Source organism: Dendrobates tinctorius, unplaced genomic scaffold (assembly GCF_039654945.1).
Source record: "Dendrobates tinctorius isolate UK_male_01 unplaced genomic scaffold, ASM3965494v1 ptg000017l, whole genome shotgun sequence".
Taxonomy (NCBI): Eukaryota; Metazoa; Chordata; class Amphibia; order Anura; family Dendrobatidae; genus Dendrobates; species Dendrobates tinctorius.
Window position 1 is genome coordinate 2,423,461 of NW_027361685.1, and position 27,498 is coordinate 2,450,958.

Here is a 27,498-nt window from a genome sequence, read left to right on the forward strand (position 1 = left end):
GACAACAGATGGACACATCACAGATACTAAAGGAAAGTCTCTTCCAATTATCACTTCATAGTGAAGATTAGTCACAACCCCCACCTCGTGGCACTGCCTTCCCGCTGGCGTGATTATCACCACTAGTGCGGTGGGATAGTCTTTTAAGTCCCCATATACACAACACCCCTATTTTCCGACCCGTATACTCGCTGGTTTGTATCCAACTGGCTCGTACCAGGGTTGCAAGACTCCCTTAGTCCAATAGGGCCACAGCCGGGGTGCCTTCCACTTCAACCCGGCACAAATGTTCCATATTGGGACCTTTCGGGGTGCCCATTGCACACATCGGTTCGGCATAGTGAGACTGGCGGTACCCAAAGTTTGTGTCCATGGGCTCAGCCAGGTGGGGGCAATCAGCTTTCATATGATTATGGGGCTCCTTCCTTACTTCCCCAGATAAGTCCTGAGCAGCCTTCCTGGGCTCCGTTCGCCGAACCAGGGGTGGAGACTTAGGGAACCTTCCTGTTACCTTCTGGGGAGTCCCTCCCTGTAGCTCTTTCTATGAGGTTTATCATCTGCATGGCATTAGTAGGGGATGCCTGTCTGACCCATGACTGGAGGGGGGGCAATGCCCTCCAAAACTTATCAGTCACTATGTGGTCCAGCATGGCCGTGGGGGAAAACACCTCAGGCTGCAGGCACTTTCGTAACAGGTGCATCAGGTCGTAATACTGGGTCCGAGCCAGCTTGGAGGGGGTAAACTCCCACTGGTGTACCCGCTGGGCCCGAACTAACACATTTACCCCAAGACGTGCCTTGACGACCCTTGAAGACCGTGTAGATCGCTCTTTGCTCCGTGGGTAGGTCCTGATATGCTTTCAAAGGTCCTGGGGCCAGAAACAGAGTGATGATTTCTGCCCACTGGTCCCGGGGTAGCTTTTCTCTCTCAGCGACTCCTTCGAACATCTCCAGGTACGTCTCCACATCGTCCAACTTCTCCATTTTGGAAACCGCTGTACAAACCACTTTCCGGGCATCATGGATTTCCCGGTTAGTTCCTTTTGTCTGCGCTGTTGTGATATGCTGTATCAACAGCTGATTGGTTTCCTGCTGCTGCATAGCCTGCTGCTGCATAGCCTGCTGTTGCATGGCCTCCTGCTGCTGCCGCATGGCCTCCTGCTGCTGCATAGCCTGCTTCTGCTGTGTAGCCTGCTGCTGCATAGCCTGCTGTTGCTGTCGCATGGCCTTTATGAGCGTTTTTACTGTGGCCTCCATTTCTGGAAAGTTCCCCGCCTGGGTCTGTGCCAGTCGTTTCACCCAGGACATAGGCTGGGGTACAAATCAAAAATAAGAAAAACAGCCTGGCCTCACTGCGTTTGCCCGCATTCTTCACCAATTGTAGGGAATGACTCTGGTAGGTAATGGCAGGGCTGCAGTAATGAGGCAACACACAGGCTTAAAATCCAATTTCAGTGGTTTAATGTCATGTTGGAAACAGATTAACAGAAAGTAAGCAAAAACATAAATATACTCCAGCTTGGAGAACCACTGGTCCCAGACTCACCCCTTGCACGGGATGGGCTTAACTAAGTGGCTGCCAGGTCCGCAGCATCCGCCAGGTGCCATTCCCAGGGTTGATGAGAGTCTTGCTGCTATAGTCCTGCAGCACTGGGATCCTGTATACAAGTTCAGGCTAAGTCCAACCAAGCTCCTGTAACTTCCAGACACACACTCACCATGTGCCAAACACCAACCTCCATTACATAGCCCATAACCCCTCCTACAAGTGAGGTAAATATTACATGGGCTGATCACGTGATCATCACATCATCGCAGGTCCTGTCTTTAGGGAAAAACCCAGCCAAACATTAACCTGCTTGGAGAAATGTATCTCACATCCAGTAAAACACCCTTTACTTTACCACAGAGGTCTCAAGAAGGGAAGTCTGGTGACTACCTCTTGATATGGCGTCATAGCTATGATACCATTCATCAATTGACTGTTCAAACCCCAGATCCTCCTCCCATTGTAACATATACTTCAATTTTTTATCATCTTGTGGAGAATTTATAGCATAGTAGATCAATGAGATCGTTTCCCTGCCCATAGGGTCATTTAAACAGTTATTTTCAAAACTCGTTGCCCTGAGTGTAGTATCGCTCGGGAGGATCTGCTTTGCGAAGTGGGAGATTTGGTTCAATCGCATTACCTCCCTAACTGGAGGTTCAAATTTTTGAACAAATTCCTGTCTGTCAAGTAAGATATTAAATGGGGAACACAAATGTTTAAGTATATGAATACCTTTCAGCTTCCACCAAGAAAAAATTTGTGGCTCAAGGCCTGGCGGGAACATGGGGTTTTGTAATATAGCTGTCAGGGGAGAAGGGCTTGATTGTAAGTTATATTTAAATCGGACTTTCCTCCAAAGAAGCAACGAGTGGCCTGTAAAAGGAGCCACATTCATTAACCCCCGTGGAAGTCGGTCTGTGGTCCACATTAGGCCTGATAAAGAGAATGGTTTGGAGAGAAATGATTCCAGAATAACCCATCTCGGACTATTGGGATATGAACACGCACTTATTAATGGAGCAATCTGTGCCGACTTGTAATAAAGTGTAAAATTAGGGAGGGATAAACCCCCTTCTTTTCTGTGACGGAACATAAGTTTTTGCACAATTCTGGGTTGTTTTCCTAGCCAAAGAAACCAAGACATCATAGAGTGTAACTGAGTGAACGTTCTGGCTGGTACCATAATTGGGAGGGACCTAAATAGATGTAAGAAGCGAGGCAGTGACACCATTTTTAATGCATGTATTTTGCCGAGCCAGGATAACTTTGAGGAAGCCCATCTATCCAGGTCCCTCTGGAAGTTTTGGATCAGTGGAGTGTAATTCCACCTAAACAGAGGTGACCTGTTGGCTGTTAAGTTGATACCCAGATATGTTAGATAATGTTCTTTGTGTATAAACCCAAAATGGGAGGCTATAATAGTTTGCTCTTAGGAAAATTTACAAATAATGCTTCGGATTTATCAATGTTAATCTTTAACCCTGAGATCTTCTCAAATACTTGAAGGAGGGAAAACAAGTGAGGGAGTGTAGTGTGGGGACGTATTAATGTTAGCAGGAGATCATCCGCAAAGAGGCTGACTTTATATTGGTCTCCCATATTCTCAGGGCCCAGGATATTCTGATCTCTCCTTATTGCTTCCGCAATGGGTTCCATTGTAAGTGCAAAAAGATCCGGAGATAGAGGACAGTCCTGCCTGGTACCCTCTGAATATTAATTGGAGGGGGATGTGGTGACGGGAGTTTTACATAAGCAATAGGGCTATCATATAACAATTGGAGGCACTTTATAAGTTTAGGGGAGAATCTGACTTCCGATAGAACCGTAAAGAGATACGTCCAGGACACCGAATCGAAAGCCCTCTCAATATCTAATGCAAGCAGGAGAAGTCGCTTTCGCTGTAGGTTAGTTGTATGAATAATATTTAACGCTCTCCTAATATTATCTGGGGCCTTTCGCACTGGTATAAAACCAACCTGATCCCGATGGATGAGGTGAGGGAGGATTTTATTGGTCCTGTCACAATGGATGTAAAGATTTTGAAGTCAATGTATAAGAGGGATATAGGTCTATAATTTGTTGTGAGATGATCTTTCTTAGGATTAGGGATTACGGTTACATGCGCCACGTAGAGCTCAGGGGGCAGCTGTGAGCCATTTAGTAGTGAATTACAGAGGTTTTTATATGTGGTGTCAGCACATCGCTGCATTTTTTATAATATATTGCTGTAAGACCATCCGGCCCCGGGGCCTTTCCTCTTTTTAGTTTTTTGGTTGGTGAAACTATTTCCTCCTCAGAGATGTGTAAATGGAGTTGTTGTGCCGCGGACTCAGTCAGGTTAGGTAGATGTAGGGTGTGAAGGAATGACTCCAGTAGTGAGGGGGGGTGATTGTGGGGGGAATACAAACTCTGGGGGTATTCATTATAAGTGCTATACATGACATCGGGGTGGGCTGAGGTCTGACCCTTAGGGTCTTTTATAGAGGAGATTATATCCAGTGACTCTCTCATTCTGAGCTTACGAGCGGCATCTTATTAGGCTTATTGGCATGGTGATAAAACGCGGCCTTACTCCAAGTTAGCGCCTCTCCGTTCTGGTGGTGAGAATGGCGTCTAATTGTCATTTCATATCTTGTATTTGTGTAGATAAGTATAGGGGTGAAGAGCGCTGATTGGCCAATTCTCACTCCTGCAGTTTCTCCTCCAGTCTGGGCTGTAATTCAGACCTTTCTTCTTCCTGTCGGCCGCTAACTTATCACAGAACCGGGAATAGATTTTCTGTGCGCGATTCACATTGCTCCAAGTGAGGCCTCCTCCGCTGTGTGAGTTTAGGGGAAATTTGTTATATCTTCTCTTATAGCGGTTACATTAGAGATTTGGGCATTTTAGCTCCTGGTGTGGAGTCGATAGCACAATCATATGCCGCCATATAGTAGACGGCCGGCAACTGGGGAGAATTCCCTCCTGTGTGGGGTCTATTTCCCTCCAGAGAAATCACACGTTACATTCCACACATAACACTGTGTAGAGAAGGCGGCGCGGGGTAATTGTGCCAGTAGTGAGGGGCGAATAATGGCGGGAATGTCACTGAGGAGAAGGCTCCATGGAGGTCTGCACTCCGGAGATCATGTGACCCCTGACTCCTCCCCTCCTGTGACCTCATCACAGGTCCTGTGCACAGAGCAGCCATATATGTGGAGTGCGGCTCTGCAGGTTAGTGATGGGCAGTCCGGCTCTTCTGGCTCCTTTCCCCACTTTTCTCCCTCCTGTCCCTTCACTATAAAGCCTGGGCCTCATTATACAGCTGTACAGGGGTCTAGTGAAGGCTTTTTAGCTCTTTCCTCAGACTGTAGCTCCTGGGAACAGGCCCTCACTCCTGTCCCTTCACTGTAAAGCCTGGGCCTCATTATACAGCTGTACAGGGGTCTAGTGAAGGCTTTTTAGCTCTTTCCTCAGACTGTAGCTCCTGGGAACAGGCCCTCACTCCTGTCCCTTCACTATAAAGCCTGGGCCTCATTATACAGCTGTACAGGGGTCTAGTGAAGGCTTTTTAGCTCTTTCCTCAGACTGTAGCTCCTGGGCACAGGCCCTCACTCCTGTCCCTTCACTATAAAGCCTGGGCCTCATTATACAGCTGTACAGGGGTCTAGTGAAGGCTTTTTAGCCCTTTCCTCAGACTGTAGCTCCTGGGCATAGGCCCTCACTCCTGTCCCTTCACTATAAAGCCTGGGTCTCATTATACAGCTGTACAGGGGTCTAGTGAAGGCTTTTTAGCCCTTTCCTCAGACTGTAGCTCCTGGGCATAGGCCCTCACTCCTGTCCCTTCACTATAAAGCCTGGGTCTCATTATACAGCTGTACAGGGGTCTAGTGAAGGCTTTTTAGCCCTTTCCTCAGACTGTAGCTCCTGGGCATAGGCCCTCTCTCCTGTCCCTTCACTATAAAGCCTTGGCCTCATTATACAGCTGTACAGGGGTCTAGTGAAGGCTTTTTAGCCCTTTCCTCAGACTGTAGCTCCTGGGCACAGGCCCTCACTCCTGTCCCTTCACTATAAAGCCTGGGCCTCATTATACAGCTGTACAGGGGTCTAGTGAAGGCTTTTTAGCCCTTTCCTCAGACTGTAGCTCCTGGGCATAGGCCCTCTCTCCTGTCCCTTCACTATAAAGCCTTGGCCTCATTATACAGCTGTACAGGGGTCTAGTGAAGGCTTTTTAGCCCTTTCCTCAGACTGTAGCTCCTGGGCACAGGCCCTCACTCCTGTCCCTTCACTATAAAGCCTGGGCCTCATTACACAGCTGTACAGGGGTCTAGTGAACGTTTTTTAGCCCTTTCCTCAGTCTGTAGCTCCTGGGCACAGGCCCTCACTCCTGTCCCTTCACTATAAAGCCTGGACCTCATTATACAGCTGTACAGGGGTCTAGTGAAGGCTTTTTAGCCCTTTCCTCAGTCTGTAGCTCCTGGGCACAGGCCCTCACTCCTGTCCCTTCACTATAAAGCCTGGGCCTCATTATACAGCTGTACAGGGGTCTAGTGAAGGCTTTTTAGCCCTTTCCTCAGTCTGTAGCTCCTGGGCACAGGCAGGCCCTCACTGCTGTCCCTTCACTATAAAGCCTGGGCCTCATTATACAGCTGTACAGGGGTCTAGTGAAGGCTTTTTAGCTCTTTCCTCAGTCTGTAGCTCCTGGGAACAGGCCTTCACTCCTGTCCCTTCACTATAAAGCCTGGGCCTCATTATACAGCTGTACAGGGGTCTAGTGAAGGCTTTTTAGCTCTTTCCTCAGTCTGTAGCTCCTGGGAACAGGCCTTCACTCCTGTCCCTTCACTATAAAGCTTGGGCCTCATTATACAGCTGTACAGGGGTCTAGTGAAGGCTTTTTAGCCCTTTCCTCAGACTGTAGCTCCTGGGCATAGGCCCTCTCTCCTGTCCCTTCACTATAAAGCCTTGGCCTCATTATACAGCTGTACAGGGGTCTAGTGAAGGCTTTTTAGCCCTTTCCTCAGACTGTAACTCCTGGGCACAGGCCCTCACTCCTGTCCCTTCACTATAAAGCCTTGGCCTCATTATACAGCTGTACAGGGGTCTAGTGAAGGCTTTTTAGCCCTTTCCTCAGACTGTAGCTCCTGGGCATAGGCCCTCTCTCCTGTCCCTTCACTATAAAGCCTTGGCCTCATTATACAGCTGTACAGGGGTCTAGTGAAGGCTTTTTCGCCCTTTCCTCAGACTGTAGCTCCTGGGAACAGGCCCTCACTCCTGTCCCTTCACTATAAAGCCTGGGTCTCATTATACAGCTGTACAGGGGTCTAGTGAAGGCTTTTTAGCCCTTTCCTCAGTCTGTAGCTCCTGGGCTCAGGCCCTCACTCCTGTCCCTTCACTATAAAGTCTGGGCCTCATTATACAGCTGTGCATGGGTCTAGTGAAGGCTTTTTAGCCCTTTCCTCAGACTGTAGCTCCTGGTCACCATGTGATGTCACCATAACCCTAACAAGCTACTAAGGTTTGAAATCTTGGTCAAAATTATCTCAGTACACAAATCTCTAAAGGTGCCCAAAGTTTTGCATCGCCCTTTTTCCTTTTTGCAATTATGAAATTGTAAAAAAGTCTATATATATATTTTATTATTATTATTTTTGCCTAGAATACAAAGGCCATGTGTCATCTTAGAGGTTCGGCCTTTTAGAGATCATTTCCTCTTCATCTTACTACTGTTCACAGTCATTTTGACCCGGGGCGCCCACACTTTTACATGCCGCTGTGAATGCTTCATCCCGCTGGTGCTCAATATTTAATAGGGTCTTACTATTAAACTTAATGAAAAGTTTGGTGAATTTCTTTGAGCTGTTATTACTAGAGATGAGCGAATATCGTCGGAGAAGTTGTTATTGGCTAATATCACTTACCGAATAGCTGCATCGGGACCCCGGATCCCTGGAGCGCTCCCGATAATCAGCTGCATGTGTCGCCCTCCATGCAGGTGCTGTGACTATCACACAGCGCGACACACGCAGCTGATGATCAGGAGCGCTCCAGCACACTGAGTCCTGCACACTCTGAGGCCCTGATCATGTGACCCCTGACTCCTCCCCTCCTGTGACCTCATCACAGGTCCTGTGTGCACAGAGCAGTCATATATGTGGCAGACACTCCTGGACCTTCTGCTTTCTGGGTCGGTTCCTCCTGTGAGTCCTATTAACCCTTTTGCTCCCTGTATTCTCAATTCTGACAGGACAATATCTGAATTCGTACAGTGTGACAGGAATATAAGCAATGTGGAAGGAAAAAATGACAGTTTTACTTTTTTTCTCACAAAAATGTGACTTTAGCCCCAAAATTGGCAGCGTAACAAATCCTTATTCCCCCACTGTAGTTTGTAGACTCCATATACAGATCCCTTAAGTACGAAAAGAGCTGAATTCCCCACTTAAGTTATTGCATTTTGGAAATTGCCCCCACTGGGAATTTATCTCCAGGTAAAGGCACAATTGTGTCTCCATGGGGGTTGTGCTCACAGCCCAACATCGTGTGGCCTCCAAAGAAATGCCACCCCGCACCATTACTGACCACTGCCAAACCGGTCATGCTGAAGGATGTTGCAGGCAGCAGATCGCTCTCCACGGCGTCTCCAGACTCTGTCACGTCTGTCACATGTGCTCAGTGTGAACCTGCTTCCATCTGTGAAGAGCACAGGGCGCCAGTGGCGAATTTGCCAATCCTGGTGTTCTGTGGCAAATGCCAAGCATCCTGTACGGTGTTGGGCTGTGAGCACAACCCCCATATGTTGACGTCGGGCCCTCAGGCCATCCTCATGGAGTCAGTTTCTAACCGTTTGTGCAGACACATGCACATTTGTGGCCTGCTGGAGGTCATTTTGCAGGGCTCTAGCAGTGCTCCTCCTGTTCCTCCTTGCAGAAAGGTGGAGGTAGCGGTCCTGCTGCTGGGTTGTTGCCCTCATACGGCCCCCTCCATATCTTCTGGTGTACTGGCCTGTCTCCTGGTAGCACCTCCAGCCTCTGGACACTACGCTGACAGACACAGCAAACCTACTTGCCACAGCTCGCATTGATATGCCATCCTGGATGAACTGCACTACCATAGCCACTTGTGGGGGTTGTAGAGTCTGTCTCATGCTACTACGAGTGTGAAAGCACAACCAACATTCAAAAGTGACCAAAACATCATCCAGAAAGCATTGGTACTGAGATGTGGTCTGTGGTCCCCACCTGCAGAACCACTCCTTTATTGAGGGTGTCTTGATAATTGCCAATAATTTCCGTCTGTTGTCTATTCCATTTGCACAACAGCATGTGAAATTGATTGTCAATCAGTGTTGCTTCCTGAGTGGACAGTTTGATTTCACAGAAGTTTGATTTACTTGGAGTTATATTCTGTTGTTTAAGTGTTCCCTTTATTTTTTTGAACAGTGTATATAGATAGAGACAGAGATTTTTTTTTGTTTTTACGTTGGAGGGTCCAATTCCAGCTATTGCTGTGGGATCTGTGATTTCTATCTACTCCACTGTGTACAGGATAATAGAGTATAATAAAGTAGTTATGGACGTGACGTAACTAACATTGTGCAGTGTCTCTGCTTTCCATATAGTAACAGATATTTCTTGTTGCTAAAACTGATTTTTTTTTTCCACTTTAAACCTTTTTTAAACCCCTCTGATCAGTGCGATCATACAACATACAAGCCTCTGATGGCTCCGGTGATGCCCTGTACTACTGTAGTGCCGTGTATCATCACTGCCTGTCAGTGTAATACTAACGGCCCCATACACATGAGATCAGAGTTGGCTGAACGGTCATTTGGCAGACGGCCATCTCTCCCGACTCCCCCATACACACAAATATTCCAGCTTTCCTGTGGTCTGTATGAGAGAGTCGCCTCCAGACTTCTCTAGAGGAGGATTATCTACAGGAAGAACAAACGGATTATCCTCTGAAATTCAGGATGTCAGATCCTTCTCTGCCCTGACATCATCTGTCGGGAGGCCCTCAAATACATTATATGGTCGGCCAAACCCCCCGAAATCAGTGCTTTCATGGAACTTTAGTCTAATGTGTATGGGGGTGTAAGATGGGCGCCGGACGAGTCCTTGAGGGGAGATATGTGTCATCGTGGCTCTTAGCTGCGGTGATGTGAGCTCGGAAGAATACTTCAGCACATATAGTGCTGAGAGAGTTATTAGGCCATTCCAGTGATGGGATTGAATGACTGCTTACATGTCCCATTCCCAGGGGTGTGGTTTGGCAGATAAAATGGAGGCCGAGTCTCTCAGTCAGTGTCTGGAACTGGAGATGTGTGAAACTTCTGTGTGAATCAGAGCTGAGATCTAACGTGATAGAAGATTCCAGTGCGGGGAAGACGGGAAACCTTCATATAGACGGCCGGTGGGGATGGAGGCAGTGACCGACTCTGGCCAAATCTGTCTCTAGAGCCGCAGTAGAAGATGAAGATGTCGTCCTCATCATGAAGGAGTTATTTCTCATGTCGCATGTAATGAATCTCTCCTGCAGTATTGCTAATGCCGATTCCAGTGTCGGTAATGAGACGAGAATTAGCGTTATGGAAGATGAGTCTATGAGGAACGTGTTCAGCTGCCAACTCCGAGGAGGAAACTGCTTGTTGTCTGTGGCCTAAATATATAGGTTTTATTAGTAGATGTCAGGGGAGAAAACTAAACCCTGTAAGATAATAAATCTCCTCATATGTTTCCCTTATTATCTCCAGTAATTGTATTATTACACAGGATTCTTATGATGTTACATCGGATCATCTTCTTCTCATTCAGGTCTCTACAATATCGGATCCTCTCAGTGAAGATCTTCTACAAAAGAGAATTTTCCTGATTTACCCATCAAGGATGGATATGGACAGAGACAAGATGGCGAAGAGGATGTTACACCTCACCCTAGAGATCCTCTTCCGTCTCACTGGAGAGGTGAGAGATTCTGATGACGTCACATTACATCATTCTTATCTATGGGAATAACAGATGGACAGAACTGAAGAGGTGAGGACTCTGGAAATGTCGGTAGTGAGATTTATTAATGTGTCTCTCCATAACCAGGATTACACAGTGGTGAAGAAGACCTCTAGTGATCGCTGTCAGGACCCTGTGTCTGAGGGATGGGGAAGACCCCTGAGCCCAATTACGGGGCCTCCACCTCACCCCCTGATCCATGAGGGCATCAATGACCAGAAGCTCCTAGAACTCACCTACAAGATGATGGAGCTGCTGACTGGAGAGGTGACACTGCTGGGAATGCTGGGACATTATGCAGTAACACAATGAAGGGATCGGGGGGATGACGGTATCATTGTATGTGTCAGGTTCCTATAAGGTGTCAGGATGTCGCTGTCTATTTCTCCATGGAGGAGTGGGAGTATATAGAAGGACACAGAGATCTGTACAAGAACGTCATAATGGAGGTTCCCCAGCCCCTCACATCTCCAGGTAATAGACAGGACTAAATACACACGGCCTATAATTATCTGTATGTAGAGAATGAATTCAGTCCCTGTATGTGTTTCCTCCAGATCTATCCAGTAAGAGGACAACACCAGAGAGATGTCCCCGTCCTCTTCTTCCACAGGACTGTAACCAAGAAGATCCCAGTGCTCCTCAGGATCATCAGGTAGATGGAGAGAAGGTGTCAGGAGATCTCCCCTATGATGTGTAGACGGCTGTGAAGGTCTTGTGCTCAGTCTTGTTTTATCCCCCGGTATTATATGTTTTATACTTGTGTAATGAGAGCGGTGGAGATGGCAGGATTAGAGCTGATCATAGATGGGACTTCTCCATCTGTCTGTGACTTTTACAATATTTGTTTCAGGGTGAAGATCTGACCCATATTAATACTACAGAGACATATGTGAGGGGTGATGAGTGGTGTAAAGAGGAGATTCCCACATATGACTACCCAGGTGAGTAGTAACCACTGAATGCAGAGAAGTCACAGATTCCTCTCAGTCACCGGCTATGGCTGCTTTATCGGTGGTGTAGTCCGGCCGTATTACCATGATCACCATTTTGCCTCTAGACCACAACATTCTCCTCCACCCAAAACTGTTCAAATGACTTTGGGCATTGAAAGCCCTTTTCTATAGAACTTACAGCCAATTACATTGTTTTGATCCTAAGGAATTCAGATTACTTCACAATCTCTCCTGAATTGGGGAGCAATATTATTTTCTCTAATCTTCTGCAAGATCCATAGTAGCTCCAATGGTCCACCATAACTGAGGGCAACTCTGGTTTATTGTTGTGTAATCTGTATTTGTAGTTTTCAGTTAATGAGATTCTCGTGCTCTGGGGCGGGGCTGTGAGTGGGGCTGTGGGCGGGGCTTTATGTGGGCCTCTGATTACATATTCATCTGTATTGGCTTATGACAGGTCGCTGACCCCTCACTGACCTGCCCCCATTATTACATAATGCATATAATAGCATTGATATTATTGGTGATAATGCCTATAATATTGTGGCTATTGTGAGGCTTAGAAAAAAATTACATCCAGTAAAATGTCACCAGCGGCGCCTGTGCAGTAGCCTTTATCTCTTACTTATAGATGCTACTGTGCAGGCGCCGCCATCGCCGGTGACATCTTGCTGGATGTAATTTTTTTTCTAAGCCTCACAGTAGCCACAATATTATAGGCATTATCAACAATAATATCAACACTATTATATGCATTATGTAATAATGGGGGCAGGTCAGTGAGGGGTCAGCGACCTGTCATAAGCCAATACAGATGAATATGTAATCAGTGCACCACATAAAGCCCCGCCCACAGCCCCGCCCTAGAGCACGAGAATCTCATTCACTGAAAACTACAGATCCAGATTAAACAACAACCACAAGACGGATTTCATCACCAGGTATCATTGTAATCAGTATAACGGTGCCGACCTGACAGTGTCTGTAGGTTACTGAGCACAATCCTGCTGACAGGTTCCCTTTAAGACATCTCAGCTCTGCACTATTATACATAGTTTGCTATAAATGTGTAATATTTCCTCTTGAAACTCATCTGACAGAAAATATTGGACCTTACTATAGTTTAGATTGTGAAATCACCGAGCCCATTGCTCTAATTATCTGTTAATTGCCCCCTGCTGTAAACCGTCCTCCAACTCCCTCCTCCTCCCTCCCTCACCTGGCTTCATTTCATGGACAGTTGAATGGTATAAGTTGAACAGAGAAGGTCAGAAATGACCTTGGTCAGATATGACATCATTTAAAGTGACATATTTAAAGTGATACATGAGAAATATACCAGAAATAGTCCAGAAATCGGTCAAACGGTAAGACTAACCACTGCTTTCTTACTTTACTTGTTTGTTTTTTTACTCTGCTCTTTAACCATGCTTACATTTGCCATCATCATTTTTGCTCCACTAATTATTATTATTATTATTATTTATTTATATAGCACCATTGATTCCATTGTGCTGTACATGAGAAGGAGTTACATACAAATTACAGATATCACTTACAGTAAACAAACTAATAATGATGGACTGATATAGAGGGGAGAGAGGACCCTGCCCTTTCAGGCTTATATGCTACAGGATGGTGGGGAAGGAGACAGTAGGTTCGCGGGTTGCAGCAGTTCCGGTGTTGGTTGAGGTGATATCACCGGTAGTGGTGAGAGAGAAGGAGGTAGCGGAGTCATTGCACACTGTAGGCTTTCTTGAAGAGGTGGGTTTTCAGGTTCCGTCTGAAGGATCCAAATGTGGTTGATAGTCGAACTTGTTGGGGCAAAGAATTCCAGAGAATAGGGGCAGTTCGGGAGAAGTCTTGGAGGCGGTTGGGTGAGGAGCGAATGAGTGTGGAGGAGAGAAGGAAGTCTTGGGAGGACCGGAGATTACGTGAGGGAAGGTATCGGGAGATGAGTTCAGAGACATATGGGGGAGACAGGTTATAGATGGCCTTGTAGGTCAGTATTAGTAGTTTGAACTGGATACACAGAGGGAATGGGAGCCAGTGAAGAGATTTGCAGAGGGGAGAAGCGGAAGAGTAGTGAGGAGAGAGATGAATTAGTTGGGCAGCAGAGTTAAGGATGGACTGGAGAGGTGCGAGGGTGTTAGCAGGGAGACCACAGAAAAGGATGTTGCAGTAGTCGAGGCGGGAGATGACGAAGACATGCACAAGTATGATGGTGGTCAGATAGGGAGAAGGGAGAGGTTGTGAGATTAGATAGGGAACAGAGGCGGGTGAAGATGAGGTCTAATGTATGTCCATCTGTGTGGGTGGCTGTGGAGGACCACTGAGTAAGTCCAAAGGATGAGGTAAGTGACAGGAGTTTGGAGGCTGCTGGCTGGTGGGTGTCAATAGGGATGTTGAAGTCCCCCATGATGATGGTTGGGATGTCAGAAGAGAGAAGGTAGAGGAGCCAGGTGAAGAATTGGTCGATGAAGGCAGTGGCTGAGCCCGGTGGTCGGTATATGACAGCCATTTAGAGATTAGAGGGAGAGTAAATACGGACAGAGTGAACCTCGAAAGAAGGGAGGATAAGGTAGGGTGGGGGTTGGATAGGATTGAAGGAGCAGTTTTTAGAAAGGAGGAAACCCACTCCTCCGCATTGTCTGTTGCCAGGGCGAGGAGTGTGGGTAAAGGGGATACCGCCGTAACTCAGTGCGGCCGGGGAGGCCGTGTCAGGGGGTGTCAGACAGGTCTCAGTGAGGGCCAGGAAGGAAAGGTTGCAGGAGATAAAGAGGTCGTGGATCACGTGGAGCTTGTTGCAGATGGAGCGAGCATTCCAAAGTGCTCCAGAAAGAGGGTGCGGGAGGGAGGGGGTCAGTGGCACAGGTTTTAAGTGTGAGGGATTGCAGTAGTTTCTCTTAGTGTGAGAAAGATAGGGGTGAGGATTAGTGGGATGTATGAGACAGGGGGGGGCCAGGATTGGGGGATATGTCACCAGCAGTGAGAAGAAGCAGAGAAAGGGAAAGCAGGTGGGTGAAGGAGAGTGATCGTCTTGTATTGTAAGTTAGTAGGATAGGTCTGAGGTTAAGGAGTATGTCTGCAGATAAAGCGAGGTGGGAGGGTAAGAGAGAAGGGGAGATAGTTATTTGGTTTGAAGGTGCAGGGGTTTGGGGATAGCGAAGGAGAGTGAAGATTAGTGGACAAATCTGAACTCATCATCTTTCCTCCATCTCACAGATCTTCCTTACCCAACCTAACTAAAACAATTAATGACATCACACTTTCCCCAGTACCGGAAGTCCGCTGCCTCGGAGTAACCTTTGACTCTGCCCTGTCCTTCAAACCGCACATCCAAGCTCTTTCTACCTCCCGTCGCCTCCAGCTCAAAAATATTTCCAGAATCCGTCCTTTCCTCAACCCAAAATTACTGACCAATAGTACTAAAGACTTACGCACAGCCAAAGCTAACAGACAGTTCTCCATCCTCCTTCTTAACCTGTTCTCTGCCTTTGACACAGTTGACCACTGCCTACTGCTACAGATTCTTTCTTCCCTTGGCATCAAAGACCTTGCCCTGTCCTGGATTTCCTCATACCTTTCTGACCGCACATTCAGCGTTTCCCACTCCCACACTACCTCCTCATCCCGCCCCCTCTCTGTTGGAGTCCCCTAAGGCTCTGTCCTGGGGCCCCTACTTTTTTCCATCTATACTCTTGGCCTAGGACAACTCATAAAGTTCCATGGCTTCCAGTACCATCTCTATGCGACGACACTCAGATCTACCTCTCTGGCCCAGATGTCACCTTTCTGCTGTCCAGAATCCCAGAGTGTCTATCAGCCATAGCCTCCTTTTTCACCTTTCGCTTCCTAAAACTCAACGTAGATAAAACTGAACTCATTATCTTTCCTCCATCTCACATATCTTCCCTACCCGATCTATCTATTATGGTAAACGGTATCATGCTCTCTCCAGCACATGAAATCCGCTTTAACTTTCGACTCTGCCCTGTCCTTCAAACCACACGTCCAATCTCTTGCTACCTCCTGTCGCCTCCAACTCAAAAATATTTCCAGAATCCGTCCCTTCCTCAGTCCTCAATCTACTAAAACTCTTGTACATGCCCTCATCATCTCCCGCCTTGACTACTGCAACACTCTCCTCTGTGGCCTCCCTGCTAACTCTCTTGCACCACTCCAATCTGTCCTCAATTCTGCTGCCCAACTAATCCACCTCTCTACTCGCCACTCCCCTGTCTCCCCCCTCTGCAAATCCCTCCATTGGCTCCCAATTCCCCAACGAATCCAGTTCAAACTACTAACACTGACCTGCAAAGTCACCCACAACCTTTCCCCTCCCTATATCTCTGAACTAATCTCCCAATATCTTCCCTCACATAATCTTCGATCCTCCCAAGACCTCCTACTCTCCTCCACACTTATTCGTTCCTCACACAACCGCCTCCCAAGATTTCTCCCGAATATCCCCTATTCTCTGGAATGCCATGCCTCAACACGTCCGATTATCCACCATCCTCAGTTCCTTCAAACGGAACCTGAAAACCCATCTTTTCAGGAAAGCTTACAGCCTGCAATGACCATTCTGCCGCCTCATCACCACCAGAGCTGCTGCACCCCCGACCTTCTGTCTCTTCCCCACTATCCCGTAGAATGTAAGTCCGCAAGGACAGGGTCCTCTCCCCTCAGTACCAGTCTGTCATTGTAAATTTGTTTACTGTTAACAATATCTATAACTTTGTATGTAACCCCCTTCTCATGTACAGCACCATGGAATTAATGGGCGCTATAGAAATGAATAATAATTACCCCAGAGAGGTTTCACCACTAGCTACTCATTTATTACTGATGGAGACTGTGCAGTTTGATCATTTCAGTAGATGTTACTGTCTATAGTCACAGTTTTTGATTACAGTAGTGTCCAAAATCCTCTAATTTAACCTCTTCCCGCAGCCAGTTTTGTGTTCTTAATCAGGCCCCATTATTAATATCTGACGTGTGTCACTTTATGTGGTGACAAATTATTCACACAGGATAATAGGAAACAAATGGATCTTACAAATTATTTTCCAGCTTCTCACAATACCCTACATACGGTTGTACACTACTGTCTGGGCACATGGCAGTGTTCAGAAGGGAAGGAGCGCCATTTAGCTTTTTGAATGCAGATCTTGCTGGAATAGTTTGTAGACAAAATATATTGGGAGCACTGTTCATGGTCACCTGGCAGCTCAAAAGATGTCCACCATGAACATGCTTGGCTCTATCTTCTCTGCTTTCCATATCCCCAGGATTGCCTTGCTCATCGCCCTTTAACACCATTACGTGGATCTGCACTTACACTGGGACCCCTAGGCTTGGACCATGGTGTTACCTGCTATTCTGTGGTGTTAGATGCCAAGAAGAATAGTCAGGTAGCTGGGTCAGAACCAGAAGGACAGAATCAGAAGACACAACAGTCAGTAAACGGGCCACGGTCACAACAGGAAACAAATACACAAGCCGCAAGCTGAGCACAGAGGACTGAACCAGAGGAGAACAGCGCTGTATCTGGCAGATTCCGGCCATGTGCTTTGCGCTTTAGTAGGGTGTGGTACTTTACAACTGGCTGAAGTAGGGAGCAGATTACTCCAGCTGGACAGCAGGAACAGATCCCAGATGAGATTGGACACACCATATGCAGAAGCCCTAATATGAAAAAAAACGACAGAAAACCAAAATAGTAGAAATCCCCATAAAGTAATTCCATGTAATTAATTAATTCACTGAGGGTTATAATCTATACACACGTGGTCAAAATTGTTGGTACCACTCTGTTAATGACACAAAAATCCACAATGGTCACAGAAATAACTTGAATCTGACAAAAGTAATAATAAGTAAAAAATCTATGAAAATGAACAAATGAAAGTCATACATTGCTTTTCAACCAAGCTTCCACAGAATGTGTAAATCAAGGTATGCTCACTAATTTGCATCACAGGTGTCTACAGTCTTGGAATCAGTGAGTGGCCTGTACAGAGGCTACAGATACTCACTGTGCTGTGTGGTGACATGGTGTGTATCACACTCAACATGGACCAGAGGAAGCAAAGAAGAGAGATGTCTCAGGAGATTAGAAAGAAAATTATAGACAAACATGTTACAGGTAAAAGTTATAAGACCATCTCCAAGCAGCTTGATGTTCCTGTGACTACAGTTGCACATATTATTCAGAAATGTAAGCTCCATGGGACTGTAGCCAATGTCCCTGGATGTGGCCGCAGGAGGAAAATTGATGACAAATCAAAGAGACGGATAATACGAATGGTAACAAAAGAGCCCAGAAAAACTTCTAAACAGATTATAGGTGAACTTCAAGCTCAAGGAACATCAGTGTCAGATCGCACCATCTGTCGTTGCATGAGCCAAAGTGGTCTTCATGGGAGACAACCAAGGAGGACACCATTGTTGAAAAAAATCATAAAAAAAAGACTGGAATTTGCCAAACTACATGTTGACAAGCTACAAAGCTTCTAGGAGAATTTCCTATGGACAGATGAGATATAAATGGAACTTTCTGGCAAGGCACATCAGCTCTATGTTCTCAGACGGAAAAATGATGCATCTCACAAAAAGAACACTGTTCCTACTGTGAAACATGGAGGAGACTCTGTTACGTTCTGGGGCTGCTTTGCTGCATATGGCACAGGGTGCCTAGAATCTCAGTCACAGGTCATGGGTCTTGCAGCAGGATAATGACACACAATACACAGCTAAAACACGCAAGAATGGCTAAGAGGAAAATATTGGACTATTCTGAAGTGGCATTCTACGAGCCCTGACCTAAATTCTAATGAGCATCTTTGGAACGAACTGAAACATGTCATCTGGAAAAGGCAACCTTCAAACACGAGAACTGGAGCAGTTTGCTCTTGAGGAGTGGTCCAAAATACCTGTCGAGAGGTGCAGAAGTTTCATTGAGAGTTACAGGAATCGTCTGATTCCAGTGATTGCCTCAAAAGGTTGTGCAACAAAATATTTTAGTTAAGGGAACCTTCATTTCTGTCCAGGCCTATTTCATGAGATTTATTTATTTATGTTTAATTCTGTGGAATCATGGTTGAAAAGCAATGTCTGACTTTCATTTGCTCATTTTCATAGATTTTTGATTTATTACTACAGATATTTCTGTGACCATTGTGGGTTTTTCTGTTATTAAACGAGGGGTACCAACAATTTTGACCATGTGTGTAGGAGGAGTGAATATTTTGACTCCACAGCCACTTTCTGGAAATGAATAGTGGATGTTGGAGAGTGAAAATTACACATCTGCCATTTTATTACCCAGCACATAGTGCCCAGATTGTGATCCAGGAGGCACACACCAAAAATTAAGTGGATTCTTCTCACTATAATATTGCTAAATACAGGGATCCTAAATGTTGTTTGCGCACACTGCAAGACTCAGAAGTGAGAGCGAATATTGCTGGATTGGTTTATGGAAACCTTGTTGCTTTTCAGCAGCCTTTGAGCCACTAATAGTGTGGGAATCTCTGTTTTTCCAATGACAGATGATTGACCTGATTGGGGACTTGTTTTTGTGAGATAAGAATTGGTATTATTTTCGCCTACATAACATTGATTGGTTTCTTTTTATTCCATGTTTGGGAGGCAGAATGAACAAACATCCAACAAGGTTCATCCAACAAGGTTTCCTATTAGACTGTGAACTGTCATTGTCTTGGTAAATAATTAAATCTTTTTACATAGCTTGCCATTTTTATGGACAGTTTAAGTAGAAATGTTAAAAAATATAAAACTCAAGCATATTTTATAAATAAATGTTTTTATCTTAGCAGATGACTGTACCAGGAGATCAGAGGGACAGCTGACATCTTCAATTTTGAAATCTGATGATCTTGAGATCCTACAAGATACAACTGAAGTGAATGCCAGTACTCCAGATATATCATCATCCATTCACAGCAAAGATCTGTCATCTGATCCTATGAAACAGGTCCCATCTTCTGATTCATTACTGACTACTAAGGGAAATCAAAATCACAAAAGAGGCATTAAAAAACAAACTGCTCCTAAGGCAAAGAAGTCATTCTCATGTTCAGAATGTGGGAAATGTTTTACATGGAAATCACATTTTGTTGCACACCAAAGAACTCACACAGGGGAGAAGCCTTTTTCCTGTTCAGAATGTGGGAAATGCTTTACACTGAAATCAGATGTGGTTAATCACCATAGAACTCACACAGGAGAGAAGCCTTTTTCCTGTTCAGAATGTGGGAAATGTTTTACACATAAATCACATTTTGTTACTCACCATAGAACTCACACAGGGGAGAAGCCTTTTTCCTGTTTAGAATGTGGGAAATATTTTAACCAGAAATCAGATTTGGTTAATCATCAAAGAACTCACACAGGGGAGAAGCCTTTTTCCTGTTCAGAATGCGGGAAATGTTTTAACTGGAAATTACAATTGGTTAATCACCATAGAACTCACACAGGGGAGAAGCCTTTTTCCTGTTCAGAATGTGGGAAATATTTTAACTGGAAATCACAATTGGTTAATCACCATAGAACTCACACAGGGGAGAAGCCTTTTTCCTGTTCAGAATGTGGGAAATGTTTTAACCAGAAATCAGATTTGGTTAATCACTATAGAACTCACACAGGGGAGAAGCCTTTTTCCTGTTCAGAATGTGGGAAATGTTTTGCACATAAATCACATTTTGTTAGACACCAGAGAACTCACACAGGGGAGAAGCCTTTTTCCTGTTCAGAATGTGGGAAATGTTTTCACCAGAAATCAGATTTGGTTAAGCACCAGAGAACTCACACAGGGGAGAAGCCATTTTCATGTTTAGAATGTGGGAAATGTTTTATCCAGAAATCAGATTTGGTTAATCACCATAGAACTCACACAGGGGAGAAGCCTTTTTCATGTTCAGAATGTGGGAAATGTTTTTGCACTAAATCAGATTGTGTTAGGCACCAAATAACACACAGGGGAGAAACTTCTTTCATGTTAAATGGAAGCTAAATCTTGATCACATCAGAGAAGCCATTTTTCCTGTTCACAATGTGGGAAATGTTTTAACCAGAAATGGAATCTTACTAATAATAATAATCTTTCTTTTTATATAGTGCTAACATATTCCACAGCCCTTTACAGTTTGCACACATTATCATCGCTGTCCCCAATGGGGCTCACAATGTAAATTCCCTATCAGTATGTCTTTGGAGTGTGGGAGGAAACCCATGCAAACACGGGGAGAACATACAAACTCCTTGCAAATGTTGTTCTTGGTAGGAGTTGAACCCAGGACTAGAGCACTGCAAGGCTGCAGTGCTAACCACTGAGCCACCTCACCAGAGAACCCACACAGGGGAGAAGCCTTTTTCCTGTTCAGAATGTGGGAAATATTTTAACCAGAAAGCGCTTCCTGATCACCATCAGAGCAGTCACACAGGGGAGAAGCCGTTTTCATTTTCTTAATGTGGGAAATATTATGCTTGGAAATCAGCTGTTAATAAACATCAGAGACGTCACATAGGGAGAAGCCTTTTTTATGTTTATAATCTTGGAATAGTTTTAACCAAAATTGAATCTTCTTAAATGGGTTGTCTCTTGTCATTCCTCATGTTTGCTGACAAAAGGATAAAACTAAACTTTATTAATTCCAAATATAACACTATACCCATAATTCACCCCCTGAAGGTTAATCAGAAGGTGACTAATTGAAAAAACATATACTCCACATTTCAGTATATGGGGTGAAGTGACGTATGCACACTCACTCTCCAAGCCTCTCATTTCTACGGGTTTCATCGTCCTCACCAAGAGGACTCATCAGGAGACTATTTAATATTGATTTATGTTCAAGTGAGACTAGACAAAAAACACTAAAATCATGTATCATGTTATCCGAAACAGAAAACTAGCCACATATCGGCAGATCCCAGACTTCAAACTTTATACTTCGTATAGTTTTTACATCACAAGGGACACGGATCTATCATTCTACAGGAAACAACCTAGGGGTTTTCAGCCTTGGTTGGATGAATACAGATCTGCTCCATTGACCATCGCTGAACCATGGATACGTTTGGAGAAGCCAGGTTGTGATCCTCGGATCAACTGGCCTTTTACCTTGTATGGACTGAATGGATTGTCATCTTCCTACGCTTGTCGTTACCTCCTCTCTGTGCATGCCACAGGTGGGGTAGTGACCCTGGGAGCAAATCAGTGGAAGGGTGAGACTCTGTTGGGTATTTTGCTGGGACTGTTCTATGTGTTATCTGCCTGTTTTGTGGTACAATAAAGCATTGCCACACTGTTTTACCCTCACTGTGTGTTGTCTGAGTAGCGTTATGCCCATGTTAAAGGGAGAGCATTCAATGGGATGATCCCTGATCACTGTGGTTTCAGCCAGCGGACCGGGGTGCCCTCTGACCACCCAATGTCTCCACAGGCATGCTTCAATAGTCTCAATGGGAGGCTAGAAGCTGCTATAACCCTGATCAGCTCTGCTACATACAGGCAATGATCAGATCACCTGCATGTAGCAGAGATGCTCACTTGCTATGAGCGCCGACCACTGGGCAGTGCTCATAGGATCTGGCAGTGATAACCATAGAGGTCTGCTGGAGACCTCTGGTTGTCATGCCAACCCATCAGTGACCCGCGATCACGTGACAGGGTCACCTATGTGCGGGATTTCTGGCCCATCATGTGCGAGAAAAGATGTGGGCTCAGCGCCGGAGCCCACATCAAAAGGAGGGAGTCCGACATCGGCATACAGTTACACCCGATGTCAGAAAGGGGTTAAAGGGGATTGTTTTTACAGAGACAGAAGTGGTAATTAATCATGTGCACATACAAATAATTACAAAAATACACAGCTTCTAATGTTAAATAGTAAAGAGTTAAGACAAGAAAATATAATTTGTGTAAATCATGCGTAGATATAAAAATTCAGGCAAATGTTCAAAAACAGCGAAAAGCAGAGATGCTTACCTGCCCAGACCTCCAAACAAATGCACTATCAGGGTGAGTGCGCCCATATAGTTAGGATGGCGGCAACACAGGTGCAAGAATACTGATGAGACAACCGCTCACAACCTACCAATGTATGGAGGGGCGGTTGCTTGGTATATTAATGCACAATGAAGACTTGTATGTGGCGCTGTTCACACAATGGTAATGCACAGCATCCAGGCTAACAGCCTATTAGTTACGCCCATACTATTAGATCAGGCGGGCTCCCAGCACCATCCAAACGCATCCCATGTGAACAGACACCACAGTTTACAAGACCGAATGGGCCCAACTGCACCCTGAAAAATAAAGTGCAAAAAACACATATAGAAAATATGAGAGGTATTAGTTAATATTTTGGCCAAAATACGTAAGCAAGTAACCCACATCAAGCGTTGGCCTAAAAAAGTGTCAAAGACAGAAATTGCTTCTTCTACTTCCACCACTGCTGCTACTAATGTTTTGGCGTTGAAGAATTGACGGTCCAGAGGTTGGAAGTCTACAACCGCGATGTGAACGGTGTGCTTCAGTGCTATCTTGGGGAAAATCTCTCTTAAGGTTGTGTAAAAGCGTGTTTCAATACTCCAGCATTCGCTGTTCCCTTTCTAGGGCGGGAATCATCTGCAAAATTTAGTTTTATAAAATGGATCTATGTTGTGAGTTCATTTTCCCCTTCACCATTGAGGTCTGATGAACTCCCTCTTCTGGTGAAGGAAGGTAGTGAGGCTGATTACAAAGCACCTGAGCAGAATGATGATGACTGGGTGACTGGGATTGCTGACTGGATATAAGGCAGCCGACGCCCTTCTGCCTTGCGGGTGGTTACTCTGAGGGATTCTTGGAGACCAGTCTGATTCCTGCTCCTCAAAAGCTAAGTTTTCTGCTCTACTTTTTGCATTTGTGTTTTGGTTTTGTTTTGCCTTGTTTTTCTGGATTTCTGCCTTTCCCTGCTGGGTGAGCTGAATTCCTTTTTGCTCTGTCTTCAGATAATACCTGAGTACTGATATAGTCTTTTTGAAGCCTAGCGTCTTCAGGGCTTTTTTCCCTATCAGTCTGTTGGCTCTTGTTTTTGAGAGGGTATTGGCGGATTGCAGACAGCAGCTTTTCTCTTCTGTCCTATTTAGTTAGCTTGGGCCCCATCATTTGCTCAGCCTATCTTTCTATCTGTGTGTTTTTTCATCTTGCTTCACCGTCATTATATGTTGGGGGCTGCCTATTGCTTTGGGGTCTGCTCTGGGGCAGTTTAGATTTCCCTTTCTGTCTTTAGGCTGCTGTTGAAGACTGTGAGGGACAGTTAGAAATAGCGATTCTCAAAACAATATTGTGCTTTACCCAGGCTACATAAACCACCACTGTAGCTGGTGAGATGCAGAGGGGACACGATATTCTCCTTTTGTCCGCCCTCCCCCCACCTTTGTAATTCCCACAGTAAACATCGGCAGGCTCCGGCCACCTGCGGCTTTTGTAATGTATTTCTGGCCTGCCGCTTTTCTATTGGCCTGCCCTCTGTATCTGTGTGATATATTCTGTGTCCTGTCAGTAAAACGTTTGTTAGGCTAGTTTCACACTTGCTTTTTTTTGCAGCGCGTTTTTCCCGCAAAAAAACGCATTGAAAAAACGCATACAAAAGCATACAACTGCTGCGTTTTTTTCAAGCATTTTTATGAGCATGCATGAAAAAAACGCAGCGTTTTTATGCGTTTGTATGCGTTTTTAGTGCGTTTTTACCGCGTTTGCATTTTTTTCCAACATTAGGTGGCCCCTCACACTAACCCAAACCATGACTTTACTAACCCTAACCCTGACTCTAACCCTAACCCTAACCCTGACCCTAACCCTAACCCTGACCCTAACCCTAACCCTGACCCTAACCCTTAACCAAACCATACTTAACCTTAACCCTAACCCTAACCCTAACCCTGACCCTAACCCTTAACCAAACCATACTTAACCCTAACCCTGACCCTAATTCTAACCCTAACCCTGACCCTAACCCTTAACCAAACCATACTTAACCCTAACCCAAACCCTAAACCCTAACTAACCCTAACCCTAACCCTGACCCTAACCCTTAACCAAACCATACTTAACCCTAACCCTGACCCTAATTCTAACCCTAACCCTGACCCTAACCCTTAACCAAACCATACTTAACCCTAACCCTGACCCTAACCCCAACCCTAACCCTGACCCTGACCCTAACCCTAACCCTAAACCCCTTTAACTAACCCTAACTCTAACCCAAACCCCTAAATTCCATGGTTAACAAAAAAAAACGCATGTGCAAAAAAACGCATACATAAGCATGCCAATGCGCACATATGCGCACCCATAGGCTATAATGGCCATTTTTAGAGCAAAACGTGCGCATACGTGCGCATGCGCTTTTTTGCAGGGCCAAAAAATGCAACATGCTGCATCTGGAAAATACCAACGCACACCCCAAAAAAACGCAGCGCATGAAAATCGCATACGTGCGCATGCCAGCGCGCAGGTATGCGCACCCATGTTAAATATAGGGGAAAAAACGCATGCGCACGTATGCATTTTTTCCAGCGCAAAAAAACGCAAATGTGAAACCAGCCTTAGACTGGAAATACGTGGAGAAGCAGTGATCTTTTATATGCGCCCATGTAACCAAGGAATTCCAGCCAGCGTCATTCATTCAGACTCCAGCCAACGCAGATCGGACCTCTGAAAACACGGGGTGGTACTGCAAGAGGTACCCCAGCTTGGTAGACCCCGTTACACTCGTGGCAGACAGCGGGATATGATACCCCTTCTACAGGAGGAAAGGAAAGAATGGAAAACAACTACCAGAAGTTAAAGAGGACTACATTAAAAGATCTGGTGGAAGCCCGAGGGTTGATCGCCAGCAACAAAACAAAAGTGGATTTGATAGCAGCCATCATTGAACACGACAGTGCAGCGCCCCCCAATGTGAACATGGAGGAGACCGAATTCCAGAGGGAGGTAAAGAACAGACTGGCGTTCTATGGCCCAAACCCTGCAGTAGAGGTCATACGAGAGGTGATGGCTGATGTGCGTACTGATCTGAAGGAAAAGATGGCCGAGCGGACCAGGATAGAGCTAGCCAAGATGGAGATGGCAGAGTGGACCAAAGTGGAGCTGGCCAAGATGGAGATGGCAGAGCGGAGAGAGGAGAGTCAGCGAGCAGGGGGAGCTCTGGCCTTCGACCAGGTACCTTCAACAGTAAGCCACAAAAAGATCCAGTATAATGCCTTCCGACAGTTGGGGGAGGCAGAGGAAGACATTGATGGCTTTCTGCAGGACTTTGAGCGGCAGTGTGCCCTTCATCAAGTGAAGCCGGAGGAACGGGTTCAGATTCTGGCCAGCAAGCTGACAGGCCGGGCGGCAGACGCCTATCGCACGGTACCTGATGAGGACTGTATGGACTATGAGCGGATCAAAGAAGTGATCTTGGCCCGGTATGCGCTGACACCAGAGGCATACCGCCAAAGGTTCCGCGGACTTATAAAATGCGTAACCGATACCCACGCTGAATGGGCTTGTAAATTACGGCGGTCACTGCTACAGTGGGTACAAGGGAGCCAAGCAACCACTAAGGAGGACGTCCTCCAGCTCTTCTTGTTAGAACGATTCTTTAATGGACTAACCCCCGAGACACAGGAATGGCTTCAGGACAGGCGGCCAACGACTCTTGAGGAAGCCGCTCGTCTGGCCGATGAACATCATGATCCCAGGAGGCCGCAGTTGTCCAGATCAAAGATGGTCACTAGGGGCCCGCCCATGGACCTGGAGGGCCCCAAACCACCGAAGATTATAGGGGGACCAGCTGGAAACCCGGCCTACCACAGTCCCCCTGGGGCGCGATGTCACACCTGCCGTCAGCTGGACCACCTGCAAAGACAATGTCCCAACCGGACTCAGCATACCCAGTGGCCAAAGGCGGGAACAGCTACCTTCAGCTGGGCTGCTGTACACTGCTACCAAGGTGAAGCTGACCCGGCATTGGGAGCTACGACTAACCAAGGGGTGGAAGAGATGGAGGAAGTGCTGCATGAAGTAGACCCCGTGCAGGCAGCCCGGGCAGATAATCAACAACAGCATCGACAGGTCGTGTGGGTTAATGGGAAACGTATGCAGGGACTAAGAGATTCCGGAGCAACTTTGACCCTTGTCAAGCCTCATCTCGTCCGGGACCAAGAGAAGACGGACCGGACAGTGGCAGTCCGTGTAGCAGGGGGAGCTATACATCGACTACCCACTGCCAGGATTCACCTGAACTGGGGAGTCGGGGATGGCCTTGTTGAGGTCGGCTTGATGGAGAATTTGCCTGCAGATGTCTTGCTGGGAAATGACTTGTGGCCCATGTTGTCTGCATTCTCGGTGGCCCCTCTGGTTGAGACATATCCTGTGACCACCTGGAGACAAGCTCGAGCTGCGGAGGCGGAATCACACTCAGAGGAGACCCAGGTAAGACATCCCAGCCCTATACGTATTCCCATAGCCAGACACATTTCTTGGGCCACCCCAGATGAATTTAAGAGGGAGTTACTTGAGGATCCTGCATTAGAGGAATATCGTGGGAAGGCACAGGAGGGGAGAGGGGTACTGGAAGGGGAACAATTTGTATGTTAGCAGGGACTCCTCTACCGGATCACAGAGCAGCACCACACAGGGACGAGCCCCACTATAAAACGACAGCTGGTAGTTACCAAGCAGTATAGGCAGGAGTTACTGCGAATCTCTCATGATATACCCTTGGCCTGACACTTCGGCGTCAGTCGCACCAGGCATCGTCTGACACAAAACTTCTTTTGGCCGGGGGTAACCTATGATGTTCATCAGTACTGCCAGACCTGTGACAGTTGCCAGCGCATTGGCAAGAGGGGGGATCGATGCAAGGCCAAATTACGCCCCCTCCCCATTGTGGAGGAACCATTTAGCCGAGTAGCGGTCGATCGGATAGGGCTGTTCGCCAAA

The 27,498-nt window shown here is 46.1% G+C and overlaps 1 protein-coding gene across 1 annotated transcript; it reads left to right on the top strand.

The window, feature by feature from the left end:
• The first annotated feature begins 11,385 nt into the window (after window positions 1-11,385).
• LOC141082244 (uncharacterized) lies at window positions 11,386-21,834 on the top strand. Its single transcript, XM_073566183.1, has 3 exons — window positions 11,386-11,480; window positions 19,153-19,221; window positions 19,334-21,834. Exon 3 carries the CDS (start codon window positions 19,486-19,488, stop codon window positions 20,530-20,532), a length of 1,047 nt encoding a protein of 348 aa, XP_073422284.1. The 5' UTR covers window positions 11,386-11,480; window positions 19,153-19,221; window positions 19,334-19,485; the 3' UTR covers window positions 20,533-21,834.
• The last annotated feature ends 5,664 nt before the right edge of the window (window positions 21,835-27,498 follow it).